General features: G+C 45.3%; 1 protein-coding gene across 1 annotated transcript in view; it reads right to left on the bottom strand.

The window, feature by feature from the left end:
• vat1 (vesicle amine transport 1) overlaps positions 1 to 14804 on the bottom strand; it is a 48452-nt gene extending 33648 nt beyond the window's left edge. Inside the window, exons 1-2 of the mRNA XM_035398913.1 lie at positions 14106 to 14804; positions 1011 to 1218 (exon numbers count right to left, since the gene is read on the bottom strand). Of these exons, the coding sequence (XP_035254804.1) occupies positions 1011 to 1218; positions 14106 to 14528 (631 nt within the window). The 5' untranslated portion in view covers positions 14529 to 14804. The remainder of the gene's footprint in view (positions 1 to 1010; positions 1219 to 14105) is intronic.
• Between the last annotated feature and the right edge of the window lie 731 nt (positions 14805 to 15535).

The raw sequence follows: 15535 nt of genomic DNA, 5'->3' as shown, positions 1-15535 counted from the left end.
TAGAACATTCACTCCATACTGGGTCTGCTCACAGAGGGAGGAGTCAGCATGACAGAGGGAGGGGTCAGAATGAGAGAGGGAGGAGTCAGAATGAGAGAGGGAGGAGTCAGCATGACAGAGGGAGGAGTCAGCATGAGAGAGTGGGGTCAACTCCGTTCAGTTCAGTCAGTACAAATCATTAACAAAATAAATGAATTGAAAAATTATCACAACGGGTATTTTACAATTCATGAACTGAAGGAACTGAAATGGAATTGATCCCAAGTGGAAGGAGGAGACACTTAATGAAGCGATTCACCATACAGTATCTCCACCTGAGCTGGTTGTTTAGCCCCGTCATGGCCTAGGAACACTCTGAAGATGCAGCTCAGACTCTAAACCTGCATATTTAATTATCCCAGCAGTATACCAGGATCAATAAAACCCTCCCTCTCTACTTTAGCTGATATGCATGGAAATTCAGGAGCAAAATGACTCCTCGAGGGCTGAGGTACCTGCAGGTTTAACTCCAGCCTGCAGGGTATGCAGGTTTAACTCCAGACTGCAGTGTCTGCAGGTTTAACTCCAGACTGCAGTGTATGCAGGTTTAACTCCAGCCTGCAGGGTCTGCAGGTTTAACTCCAGACTGCAGTGTCTGCAGGTTTAACTCCAGACTGCAGTGTATGCAGGTTTAACTCCAGCCTGCAGTGTCTGCAGGTTTAACTCCAGACTGCAGTGTCTGCAGGTTTAACTCCAGCCTGCAGTGTCTGCAGGTTTAACTCCAGACTGCAGTGTCTGCAGGTTTAACTCCAGACTGCAGTGTCTGCAGGTTTAACTCCAGCCTGCAGTGTCTGCAGGTTTAACTCCAGCCTGCAGTGTCTGCAGGTTTAACTCCAGACTGCAGTGTATGCAGGCCTTCACAATTCACATTTGAGAGAGTTGTAGATAAATGCAGGTGTATAATTGGACAGTGTAAACAGTATAAGCTCTATCAGGGTAAGAATGCCTGCTGAATTGGCCACGCCCCCTACCTGCTGCCATGTGGACCAGCACGCTCTGGTTGGGCCGCAGGTTGCCGAAGTCGAACAGCATCATGTAGGCGGTGATGTAGTTGACGGGCAGGGCGGCCCCATCCTGGAAGCTCATCCCCTCCGGCATGAGGAAGGTGTGGTTGGCCAGCACCACCACCACCTCCTGCCACATCCCGAACCGGTTTAGCACCATCACCCTGTCGCCAACCTGTAAGAGAGGACACAGGGCACCCCAGTTCAACTCAAAACAGGACACAGCGAACCTACACACACCTCAGACGTACAAGCTGACCGCTCAACCCAACAGCGTTTGAAACCATTAGTAGCAGCAACTAGCAAACATGTGTAGCATATCGGCAGCAAGATATGCAATTACGCCTTATAAATATCCATCCATTATCTAACCCGCTTATTCTTGGTCAAGGTCGGGGGTGGGGGGGAGGTGCTCGAGCCTGTCCCAGCACAAAAGGCTGGAATACACCCTGGACTGGTCGCCTTATACACCGCAGGGCCTTATACATATCAAGCTCTTAATTAGCACCCATGCAAAAAGGCTTAAAGTGAAACAACCACTTTTCACTGAAAAAGGTCACTGAGCACTATAGCTAAAGAACACCAAATAGGAAAATCAAAAGTGTTTGATGTGAAGGAAAGCCAGGACAAAATATAATGTGCAACACAGTCCAAAGATAAAAGAAACTGGCACTGTCTTAAAAATAACTCAAGTCATAATAAAAGTCTGATCACCTCTAGTTTCATTATCAGATGATTTAAACAAAGATTTATATCTACAAAAAAGAGTTCTAATCAATAAAGGATTCAAACCATTTCAAACACTGTTTTTTAAACATTACTTTCATTTCTGGATACTCTGAATGGCCCCCATTCCCAGTGCATTCTGGGAGAGGTTCTGCTGCACTGTACAGTAGCAACACTACAAAGCTGAAGGTCTAATGGTGGCCTACACACAGGCCAGCTTGTTATGAACAAGCATCAGATCAGACCATTCAAACAGACGCCCAATTCATTTTGTTTAATTAAAATCTGTCAGCTAAACATGTAGGTCACAGCCATGGACACTTCCATCCTGCATCTAATTAAAGGTCACGCAGCAGATACATAACGGGCCGCCAGAGGACCAATCCCGCGCTGGGAAAGGTTACGCGACGGCCGTATGCAGTAAACTTTGAGGTGATCGCCTGTCTAAACAAACTGGACACAGTCGGTTATCCAGGGGCCTGCCCATGGTCGTGCCCTGGTGATAAGGATCCAACCAGTAGCCAAAAACAAGCCCCAAATGTACAGCCCTTATGTCTTTGGTCCAAACATATGACCTTGAACACCTGAGCACACCACTGTCTAATCGTTACTCCAAGCGGTACCCTCTCTGTACCCTCTCTCACTTCTCTCCACTGGCTCCTGATTAAATAGCAAGCTGTTTAAATGTCTTGTTTGTAACCTGTAAAGCACCAGATGGATTTGGACCAGACTGTCTGAGTCATATTTATTTCTCCATATCTCCCAAACAGGACCCAATAACCACAATATGTAGGCTTTTCCTTCACCCACAATTTCAGGTTTTTTAAAATCAAGACTCAAGTTACAGTACCTTATCAGCTTTTGATCCTACCTGTCCCCTGCATTACATATCTTTAGCCTAACCTATCCACAGCATGAAAATGACTGTAGTCACCAGGTCGATTGTTAAGCATTGTATGAGGTTTCTGTAAATCACACTATTGAAATACTGATTAATTAAATGATCTCTACTGCCCCTTGAGGCTGGGCTCATCATCTCCAGGCTGGAAAGGCTGTTGTTTTCTTGGAACCAGGAGGGTCACATCTCCAGAGACCATGACACTCACCAAGACCCCAGGACGAGGCTCCAGAGCTGCAGCAGCCAGAGCCCCCAGGACGAGGCTCCAGAGCTGCAGCAGCCAGAGCCCCCAGGACGAGGCTCCAGAGCTGCAGGAGCCAGAGCCCCCAGGACGAGGCTCCAGAGCTGCAGCAGCCAGAGCCCCCAGGACGAGGCTCCAGAGCTGCAGGAGCCAGAGCCCCCAGGACGAGGCTCCAGAGCTGCAGCAGCCACAGCCCCCAGGACGAGGCTCCAGAGCTGCAGGAGCCAGAGCCCCCAGGACGAGGCTCCAGAGCTGCAGCAGCCACAGCCCCCAGGACGAGGCTCCAGAGCTGCATTTTTTCCATTACCTAGATTTTTAAATGTATTGTTTTTCTGTTAGAAAAGCATATTTTTAAAATGTCCTAAAATTTTTTTACTGATCTTCTTATGGGGGCTATGTCTAAAAACGCTGTGATTCAGACACAGATCCCCGATATGGATGTAAATACCATGAAATTAAATTTACAGTCTGCGCAATCTGCACCTTGAATTAATTATTTTATTTCAAATCCAATGTGCTGGAGTACAGAGCCAATGCTTATGCATCTAACTTACAGTTCACATAAAATTAAAAACGATGATGCTAGCCTATTGGCCAGCTAGAGCGACAGCTCTGTCATGTGTCCAAAAGATCATTGGACCGTACACACCGACCAAACTGCTCTGTTCTGACACCGCTGGGTACCCGGCTCTCTACACAAGCCTGCATCTCCAGGTTTCTTGTCAGTTCGGGCTCCTGGTGGTGGAATGAGCTTCTGGAATGAATCCCTGCCCATCTCCCCACTGCAGTCAGAACAGCAGAAACCCTGCTCATCTTCCCACTGCAGTCAGAACAGCAGAAACCCTGCCCATCTTCCACTGTAGTCAGAACAGCAGAAACCCTGCCCATCTTCCCACTGCAGTCAGAACAGCAGAAACCCTGCCCATCTTCCCACTGCAGTCAGAACAGCAGAAACTCTGCCCATCTTCCCACTGCAGTCAGAACAGCAGAAACCCTGCCCATCTTCCACTGCAGTCAGAACAGCAGAAACCCTGCCCATCTTCCCACTGCAGTCAGAACAGCAGAAACCCTGCCCATCTTCCACTGCAGTCAGAACAGCAGAAACCCTGCCCATCTTCCCACTGCAGTCAGAACAGCAGAAACTCTGCCCATCTTCCCACTGCAGTCAGAACAGCAGAAACCCTGCCCATCTTCCACTGCAGTCAGAACAGCAGAAACCCTGCCCATCTTCCACTGCAGTCAGAACAGCAGAAACCCTGCCCATCTTCCACTGCAGTCAGAACAGCAGAAACCCTGCCCATCTTCCACTGCAGTCAGAAGAGCAGAAACCCTGCCCATCTTCCACTGCAGTCAGAACAGCAGAAACCCTGCCCATCTTCCACTGCAGTCAGAACAGCAGAAACCCTGCTAGAGCGATGGGGAGACACAACATCCCCTGCTATGCTAAAAAGTTGCTTGGAGTAAACACTCATTGTGGGGCAAGTTTTTTAGAACCACATGAGCCAGTGTTGGGTGCGTCATTAGCCAACAACCTTTTTTACTACCTACTACTGCCATGCTGATGTCCAGCGCTGTCGGCGCATCCTACATTACAGCACCGATTTCTGCACCAGCAACAACGTGATTTCATATAGACTACAAAACCATATATTGCAAAAGTATTTTCTTGAAATAAAGGACAGAACTGAATCAGTTTCAACATTTGTATTTCTAAATTATGGCGGTTTTGTTATATTGGCTGAGGCAAAATGTATAGAGGCACATTACAGGAACACTGAGAAAAGCGCCAAAATGTGCACAACAAAACACAAAATGGAAAAAGTAGTTGAAGAAATACAAAGCACTATATTTTAAAAAGCAATTTCTTTGGTTAAAACAAATTCAGCACATTTCCCCCTCCTTCTCCTTAGAGTAAACTTTTACATAGCCTATGCACTGTCCCTCTCCTCTTATCAATTCCACAGAGAACGCGCAGCTTTGGTGGTTTGTTGGGACCGCACGAACACAAATCGGTTACATTTCACGCAGTTGTCATGTAGCTGCTCCATTCAGTTTATTCAAAGTCACCATTTCAATGAAAAGCTGAAAACATGTCGGTGGCGTTATCTCCGCGGAGTTCGAAGCCATCATTTCTGTAACGACAGCATCCAGAATCATTCCTCCCCACCCTAAATGCTTTATCAACTTCATTACACGACTGCAGTGAAGGAATTGTGTGAGATTATAAATGTAAATTAGTTTCGATAGCGCTTGATTGGGAAACTCGTATCAAAGCACCGGTCATTCATTGCTGAACAGCGTGCTGGAGTTGACAGCAACACTTTCGCACCTGAGTAAAAGCACCTGTTGTCGATTGTCTGGTGGGGGTGGGGTTACAAAATGCCATTATTTCTATACTGAGGCGATTATAATAATAAAAATTATTATTATTATTATTGTTATTATTATTATTATTATCATTGTTATCATTATTATTATTATTATTATTATTATTATTATTAATAATAATAATAATAATAAACACAGTTATTTTACGCCCAAATATTTAGGAAAGCTGTGAAATGAGGAAAATATAGCATTTACAATTGCAGGAATTTTTATTTTAAAGTCCCTAAAGCCTGATGGCGTTGCTCTGACCTATCCAGTGTTAAGGGACACTCTCACTCTCTGCAGTTGTGTGTGTGTGTGTGTATCTAAATTGAGATACTTGGTGCTGAGCAAATTGCATCAAAGAGGCCTTGACGAAGGGGCAGACCGTTGAGGACACAGGAAACGGCGCAACCTCCATAATCTGAAGCCTTTTCCTGTTCTGTTTTAAGCTCTGACTTTCTCCTCTTCCTCCTTGCAGAGATAACAGGCCGTCCACTCACAGGAAACCCTACCAATCACCTCCCCACCAGAAACACAAGACAAACTTTCTCTTGCTAGTGAACAACAGAAAGCTAAACTTTTTTTAATGGGTGGAAAAATGTCTAACCACTTCATTTGCACAGGTCACTTTCCATGTCTATGCCCTCCCTCTCTCAGTTTCCATTTCCCCTTCTCTCTGTCCACCTCTCCCTCTTTCATCATCTCTCTCCCTCTCGCTCCCCGTCTCTCTTTCAGACACATGTGTTGCGGGGGGCTTGCCAAGTTAGTGATGATGGACAGCTGGGGTTTCATTTGTAAGGTCTTGGTTTTTTGTTGTTGTGGATTTTATTTGAGCTTTTGGTTATGTCATTACTTTAGCAGGGGGAGGGGTAGCTGTGTTCAGCATGCATTGCGTGTGTTGAGCTGCGTTCCATCTGAAAACAAGCCATCTGTAATTAGCGGTTCTCAGGTCTGAACTGAGCCCACAAAGGCAGCTTTAAATCCAGAATCTCTCCTCATTTTGTCTACACACAGTCAGGGCACTCAGTGTTCGATCGTGGATACATAACAACTCAATAATCGACAGGCAGGAGTTCTGCAGGGCATGAGTCTAACTAGATGACTCATGGATCACGTTTGTCAGCATTGGAAGAAATATGTGCTGACGTTGCACAGGCTAAAATCACTGACACCCGTCTAACACAGCTACAGGGTTTATTAACACAGCTACAGGGCCTGAATACCACAGCTACAGGGCTGTCTAACACAGCTACAGGGCCTGAATATCACAGCTACAGGGCTGTCTGACACAGCTACAAGGCCTGAATATCACAGCTACAGGGCCCAGCTAACACAGCTACAGGGCTGTATAACACAGCTACAGGGCTGTCTAACAAAGCTAAAGGGCCTGAATATCACAGCTACAGGGCTGTCTGACACAGCTACAGGGCTGTCTAACAAAGCTAAAGGGCCTGAATATCACAGCTACAGGGCTGTCTAACAAAGCTACAGGGCCTGAATATCACAGCTACAGGGCTGTCTGACACAGCTACAGGGCCTGAATATCACAGCTACAGGGCCTGAATACCACAGCTACAGGGGTGTCTAACACAGCTACAGGGCCTGAATATCACAGCTACAGGGCTGTCTGACACAGCTACAAGGCCTGAATATCACAGCTACAGGGCCCAGCTAACACAGCTACAGGGCCCAGCTAACACAGCTACGGGGCTGTCTAACAAAGCTAAAGGGCCTGAATATCACAGCTACAGGGCTGTCTGACACAGCTACAGGGCCTGAATATCACAGCTACAGGGCCTGAATACCACAGCTACAGGGGTGTCTAACACAGCTACAGGGCCTGAATATCACAGCTACAGGGCTGTCTGACACAGCTACAAGGCCTGAATATCACAGCTACAGGGCCCAGCTAACACAGCTACAGGGCCCAGCTAACACAGCTACGGGGCTGTCTAACAAAGCTACAGGGCTGTATAACACAGCTACAGGGCTGTCTAACAAAGCTACAGGGCTGTCTAACAAAGCTAAAGGGCCTGAATACCACAGCTACTGGGCTGTCTAACACAGCTACAGGGCCAGAATACCACAGCTACAGGGCTGTCTAACACAGCTACAGGGCCTGAATACCACAGCTACAGGGCTGTATAACATAGCTACAGGGCCTGAATACCACAGCTACAGGGCTGTCTAACACAGCTACTGGGCTGTCTAACACAGCTACAGGGCCTGAATACCACAGCTAGACAGTCCACTGGAGTCGTGCACTGGTAACACGTGCACTGCTAATACGTGCACTGGAGACGTGCGCTGGTAATGCGAGTGTGCCCAGTGGTACTGGTATTACGATGGGTACTGCGAGTGTGCCCAGCGGTACTGGTATTACGATGGGTACTGCGAGTGTGCCCAGCGGTACTGGTATTACGATGGGTACTGCGAGTGTGCCCAGTGGTACTGGTATTACGATGGGTACTGTGAGTGTGCCCAGTGGTACTGGTATTACGATGGGTACTGTGAGTGTGCCCAGTGGTACTGGTATTACGATGGGTACTGTGAGTGTGCCCAGCAGGAACGGGAAGTTGGCACAGAACCATCTGAACCACGTCTTTCTCGCCCGCTTTATGGCCAGCTGTCAGAATACACACACACACACAGAATGTGCTCCCCCTCCAGAAAGGGGGGGAGTGCGGGGGAACGGAAATACCAGACTGACAATGTGGGACAGAGGAATATAATTGAGAACATATGGGCCAGTCCAGATCCTAAAAGAAGCTAAAAGAGAACATAGTGCACTCTTGGACCCAGGGCCTAAACAAAGTGCTGATGTTAAAGTTAGGCACAGTGCGCCCCCCCCGAGCACAGCATTTGGAAATTTCCATTTCTCTCTCTGCCTCCCCTCCCCCTCCCCCTCCCCCATTTCCTCCTTGCACTTGGTCAAGAGTTCATTTAGGGTGATGTCGGTGCAGTGCTAACAGGCTTTCCAGTAGAGATTCAGCAGCCAATAAGAATGCTTCTGCTCACTAATGGTTCCACAGTCAGTGCATTTGTAGCACAGCAACACAACTCTGGTGACACAAAGTGTCACAGCCTACATTTTATCCTACCATTATTCTGTGTGTTTGTGTGCGTGTCTGTGTCTGTGCTTGGGTTTGTGCCTGTGTGTGTCAGTGTGCGAGTGCATGTGTGTATGTGTATGTGTGTGTGTGTGTGTGTGTGTGTGTGTCAGTGTGTATGTGTGTGGGTGTGTGTGTGTGTGTGTGTGTTTATCTCTACCATTCACATAATCAGGCCAATTTGCTCTTGCCACCATTCTACTATATATCACAGGTTCTGGTGATGTTTGGTCACATTATGCCTTCACAAAAATAGAAGAGAACAAAAAATAATACTGGAGGATGTATGAGATGCATAACAGCAATATAATAATAGACAACAGAGAATACTGATACTGTCTTCAGTTATCAAGGGTGTAACTTTAGTTTGAACATTGGGGGGGTTAAAATGCAGAGATCCCGAGAACCAAAACCCTTTTGGGGGATCTGTGGGATGCCCCCCAGAAGAAATGTTCTAAAAGAACAGCTGTGAAATGATCATTTCTAATGAAATCTAAAGGCTAAATACTTCAGACTACAGATCAGTTGATCCCAATGACAACATAAAATCCCCATCATTATTATATGAAATTATTGTTTGTTTTTTTCATTGTGCTATATTATGGGGGGGGGGTTGGAGTTATTTGGTTTGTTTCGTAATAGGGGGGAGTTGTAACCCCCCTACACCCAATAAATCTGCCCTTGACAGTCCTAGTGGTTTATATGGCTACCCTATTCCACAAATGCGCCTTTCACCCCCATCTGATTAGTACAGGGGCAGAATATGCATCGTGCATACAGCACACACAGGTGTGCAGGCCTGACTAGTGATGTGAACTTAATGTGAGCAGTCAAGAGGGGGCAACTCCTACTCCATGTTTGCCATGTTCGTTTTTTATATTTGACAAGTTAAAGCTATACTGGATTTTACGGCCCTTGTAGACTCTGTTTGTAAACTCCACCCACAGGTGAAGCGGTAACAGGTATTGAACATAGCTCTTTTAGCACCATGAATGATTCCATGTTGATGGTAACAGTAATTAGGCAGTGTTATAATGATCCCTATACTGAGTGCACCCCTTAGTGTGTGGGAACATCGTACAGCAGTTACTCCATAGTGCCGATGCAGCCATTTTGTGTTTCTCCTCGTTTGGTATTTAGCTACTCCAGGCCCTGTTTCATGAAGCAGGATTACTGACATAGCTGGATAACTGCACTGAGTAAAACTCGGAACCCGTCCAGTTATCCAGCTAACTCAGTAATCCTGCTTCCTGAAATACCCCCCTGGACATCTAGTTAGAATTTGGATGTAAACACCGAATCGTGTGGAATAAATAACATTAGCAGGCCACAGGTCTATCATAAGCCGCGTTTCCACCGCAGGAACTATACCCCGGAACTAGGAACCTTTTGAGGAACTCAGTGCGTTTCCACTGCAGGAACTAGGGTCTAAATTTAGTTCTGGGGGCTTTGTTTTACCCCCCAAAACGTTCCTGCTCGGGGGGTAGTACTTTCCGAAAGTACAGGAACCTTTTGGGTGGAGCTTGCAGCGCTGAACATTTCTGATTGGTCGAGTACTCGTAGCATTTGTGTTGTATTTATTTTCCGCCATTACCCGCCATGTTTGAAAATATGCAGCGGCAAACCAATTTATTTTCATAATAACTTCAAATCAAACTTGTATGTTATGCGGCGCAGTAGCCTACTTTTGGTTATAGCCTGTCAACGTCTTGGAATTATAACGTGTGCTCTTCTGTTCTTTTCTTGCTTTAGTATTCGTTTTATAAAATGCTAAGCATTCGTGCTGGGACAGCATATTACGTAGGCTACCAAAACATTCAAACGGATTAATTCGGTTTCTGAATATTTTCTTCCGGATTTTCTTTGTTAGCCCGTTGTAATTGACTCAAAACGTTTGATACAGTTATGTGAGGTATGCGGTAGTTCTGCATAATTAACATTGGTGATACAGTACAAGCAAACTGGAAATCACCTTCCGTACTTTTTATCCGGGTAAAATAACAGGTTAATTCTAGTAATCTTCCCTTTAGCTTTTTCAGACTGCCGTAATTTTACTCAATTTTACTGCCATTTTTCAATTCCACGAAAAGACCAGGAAGACTATGGACTCATTTATGGTGCATGGTTCGCATCTGGAGGGCACACTTCGCTGCTCGGCTAGCAGTAACTTCGAAGGAAAGCAAACGGTGGCTGTACCACTACTAATTTACATTTTCACGCAAGTCCGAGTTTTCGTTCTATTCTTGTCATTTTGCGATTAGCCTATATGGAATTGACGACGAGAAAGTAATAAAACAGCAAATTGTTTACAACGTGTGCATGTTTTCTGCTGTTAATGAATGTGTTTGAGAGGATATATGAAAATCAATAAATACAAAAGTAACCATATATAGTCATTGTTGGTAACCCGTTGTATATAAGTGGAATAAACCCCCCCGGGCTGTCCCGGTTATTAGAAAATAATGTAGGCTACTCCGGTGGTAGTATGGGGTTACAGAAGAAATCATATGACAGATGGACCGACGACAACGTCAGTGGGCTAATTTGCCTAATCTTCGCGGTACTTTAGACCCCGGTGGAAACGCAGACAACCATTGGCTGAAGGAACCTTTTAGTTCCTGGTAAAGTAGTTCCTGGGACTGAAAGTTCCAGGTAATTTTGGTGGAAACGCGGCTATAGGTAGCTAATATACTTGTAAAATGAATGACTTTTTCATGAAGTTATCTGTAGCCTTTTCAAAGTTGTTAGCAACTTTGCTAGCTTTGTTAGTGAAGTTGGCTGCACATAACATTAGCTAGAGAGCATGCATGCTGTACCAAATTAACTTCCCCTGATTGAAATAAATACAGGTGATCTACCAAGCTAGTTAAATTGCAACTATAAACTGTAACATCAGTTCCCATAGGGGGGGGGAAGACATCCTGATAGCAGAACAGAATTCGATACAAAACCTACCCATTCTCAGGCATCTAGCTGCATAAGGTAACTAGCTAAAAGTAACGTGACTTACTGGTCCAAACGGAAACAGGCTAACTCTGCGTTGCTTTTCCTCCCCTCAGCGAACTTCAGCAGACGCCACAACGAAAAGTAATTCCAAGGTTCACTCTAGTTTTTGAACAAACCCTGTTGGCTTGCCTTTTTGCTTCGCTGTATCTAGGCTTCTTAGTATCTGCCATTGCAGCAAACTAGCAGTGATGGGCGAAAATGAACGAACAAATCTTTGTGAACGACTCTTTTCAGTGTCTGGTACGTACCGGGTCAGCCTCGAACTCGAACGTCCAAGTGCTCATGAATCGGCCTCTCCCTGCATTTCTCCACTCAAAACTGCTGCCTGCTATGGTTGTGCAGCGCTCAAAGCATAGCAAGCGGAACAACCAATGAATGAGCGAGATCGAATGAACCGTTCTCTCGAACTATAGGACGTCAATGAATGAGCGAGTTGAATCAAACTTGACTCGAGACAGACAGCCTGCACTCACTGAACGAGATCGAATGAACCGTTCTCTCTAACTAGGACATCTGCTACTTGCCCCTTGAAAAGAACGACAAATCGTTGGTCTGTCACATTTCTGTAACATCATATTGAGCTTACATAGCCTACCTACATACAAGTAGGATGCAGAATCAATGTATTAAAATGAATATTTTATCTTTATTAATGTAAACTTATACATAATGAATGGTAATGCATTGAAGAGAAGTTTGGTGGGGCGTGCAGCACTAGTTGTTGAACGTGCATGTACAATAACGGAGTGTCACAGAGAAACTGACGCCATTTTTTAGAAAAAGTATCAAAACTCGACTCAAGAGGTTTGAAAGGTTCGATACATTTACATGTATTAACTCGAAGGAACCGACACTGTGGAAAGAATCGGTCCGCCCACCACTACAAACTAGCAACAAATACTTGGTTGGAATCTGACCCCAAACCACAGGCTCTGTAGCCACGCCCACCCCTCCCCACACAGAAAAGAGCGCCACGCCCAGAAATGTCCCAAACACATTGTAGAATAACAAATACAGGTAGTGCTGCACAAATTCAGCAAAACTATGCAAAAACTGAGATTTCCAGTGCATCATAGATATGCTTCGTATAGTTATTTTATAATATTTTCAAATTAAAAAAACCCTGCATATCATGCCTTTAAGCCATTTATACCATTCGAAGTTCGGGACGGGTGACCGCTGGTCTAAGCAATAACTAATGAACACTTCACACTGCATCACAGGATAAGGCATCACATATTCAAAGAACGGGCTGATAAAAAGCAAGATATATTTAATTAGATTATTAGTGAAATGAAAAGTCACGAAAGAACACTGGTGTGATAACACTTTCCACAAAATAACGATATAAAATAGGTCTGGTACTTCACTGTGTTGTTAGGGAACCCATACCATTTCTCAAATGATTTAAATTCATTTTCAATCAAATTAAATATTTTAGCATATTTTAGACTCTGCAGCGGCTGTAACCGGGTCCAAAAGGCAGGCACTCGGGCGCTGCTGGCCGTTTAGCAAAAATTGACAGATGAAGTAAAAAAAAAAAAATGACCCGACACCGGTAAACTGAAAGGGCGTCTGACTCGTTTTATGCCGACGCCGAATGCTCCAGCATGTACGCATGCGTGTGCTCAACTGTTGGCGTCGCCAAGTATCAGAAAATGCCAAGTGGCGAACACATGTATGAGTCATCCACCACTTTTTAAGCTATGCGTGGGGGAGTAGGTCACATGTTAAATATAGATACACCATTTTATGCTTATTTTAACAGTGTGCTTTACTTATGAACTGACACAAGCACGTCTTAAGTGGAACCATACTTAATTTACAGAGAAAGGGGATGACGTGGATGTTGCAGTAGGAAACCTAAAATTACCATTAGCTATGTGGCTGTAAAATTTCGATAGGCGTTTCCCTTTCACAATAGCAAGCTGTTTACAAAAAGAAAAATGTGAAAATTACATTTTTCAACCGTCGCTGCGCGCCTCGCCCTATACGCTTTCTGCGAAGAGATTCTTAATAAAGACAATGGTGCCAGGCAGCCGCCGTGCGCTGCATTTGCACTTTTACACCATCAATATATAATTAGTAACCCACAATGATTCGCACTGGGTCTTATTTGATTCAGTTACTATTTTAAATAGCGGGGGAAATGAAGGGAGGTGTACAAACGGACACTCGGTATTTTCACAGCCAAGAAAATCCCAACTTGGTAGCCCGTCAATGAAACCCGCACAGAAACACATTTTACGTGCGCAGAGCGTAGGCGGGCAGGCACAGACAGGGACTTCGTTTAACCAATGAGATTTATAAGTCGGCAAACCTCTCCAAGTCTAGTTGAACTCTCGGTTTTGAAATAAAAATAAAGCGAGGAAAGAGGAACACTGAGCACTGAGTTGATTATTATATTAATATTTCGTAATTGTACTGTACTATGCGGAGTGGATATTTTGCTAACTAACTTGACTGCGACATAAAGCCAAAACCGCAATAAGGCAATTGGCTGGGGAAAATATCTTTAATTTAAAAAAAAAAAACATTTTTTTTAAACTGCCACCATCAGTCATAATAGGCTATGCCATTTTCTGTGAAGCAGAGCGCACATGCTCACATTGATAAACCAGAACACACAACATCCGAAGATGTAGGCTAAATGAAGATACAACAGATGAACAAGCAATTTAAAAAAGATGATGATGAAAGGATGCACTCACTTTTCTGTCTGTTACTTCTTCTCCTACAGCCTCAATCACCCCGGCGCACTCCATTCCGGGCGTGACGGGCGGAGACGGCAGCCGGTCGTACAAGCCCTGTCTACCCAGCAGATCTGCAAAGTTAAGTCCGCATGCCATCACTCGAACCAGGACCTCTCCATTCTTCGGAGTCGGCTTGCCCTTCTTCACCTGCAGCTTTACTTTGTCGTAGCCCCCGTGGCCGGAGAGCACTAGGGACCGGTAGGTGAAGACCTCCTCCTGGGGAGGGTTCTCTGCTGCTGCCGCCGCAGCCGATGCAGCTGGAGCATCGGCGGGCGGCTTGGACTCCGGTTTAGACTCGGCTTTAGGCTCTTCGCTAGTTTTTGTTTCTTGCTTCTGATCCTCAGCTTTCTGCTGCTGAGCAGGTGCGTCTTCGCCAGACATCGTAACGGGTTCTGATCGCTCGAACGCAGACGTGCGAAGGTTCTTTAGATTTCTTGTGCTGCTGCTCTTTTTCGTTTGTACGTATCTTTGAGAAACGGAAGGCGTTTTGCCTCTCGCTACGGCAGACAGATAGAATGAAAACTTATGCGCAGAAACTAAATAGCAGAGCAACACGCGACACGGGTACTGCGCAGGTTCCTGGAGATGGGAGGAAAAACCATTAGCGGCGCTCAGCTGCTCGGAGATTGACAGCTTCGCGGTGTAGCCGAACGCTGGCAGCTGGACGGGAGGGGAAGGAAGGGGAGGGGTGGGGAGAGGGAGAGGGAGGGGGAAGAGAGCTCCAAATCATTGAAAACGAAGTATTGAGAAAGTGGAATAACAGCAGATTTTAAAGCCATAGGCACCCGAGTTAACCTCCGGTTGTACAGAGCAAACATGGAAAACAAGTGCGCCAGGTGTGTAATCAACTGCTCTAATTGATTCATGAAGTGCAGAGTCACTATGAAAACCAGCAGACCCTGTTGCTCTCCAGGACCAGGGTTGGAGACCACTCGTCTATCAGGACACCAAAAATAGGGCTACCATATTTTACCAGTGGCTGACTAATTTGAGCCAGTCATTGTGTTTTGTTGTGAAGAGGAAAACCTCCCGAATAGTGCAAGAATGTCAGTGATTTACAGGTAATTATTACTCTATGCATTTCTGTTATTAGACCTCATTCTCCCACCATTAGTTTTTTCAGTTAGCGCAGATCCCTTTCTTACAACCCAATGATCAGACTGATCCCACTGAGTCAGTTTTTCCAGACATTTATCAGTCTGAAATGTATGATCCAGACACCACAAGATCAAGATTACAGAATATGGAATTTTATTCTTGGAATGAGCCTCTATCTTGCCATCTGTTGGACAAATAATGTTACAGCATTTTCCCAAGCCAAAAAGACATGACAAACCAGAGGAAAATGGAAAGTCTATGTTACTTTTGCTGACTCATCTGTATCAGTA

This window comes from Anguilla anguilla, chromosome 17, assembly GCF_013347855.1.
Source record: "Anguilla anguilla isolate fAngAng1 chromosome 17, fAngAng1.pri, whole genome shotgun sequence".
NCBI classification, from domain to species: domain Eukaryota; kingdom Metazoa; phylum Chordata; class Actinopteri; order Anguilliformes; family Anguillidae; genus Anguilla; species Anguilla anguilla.
This window is presented reverse-complemented; position numbering and strand designations above follow the sequence as displayed.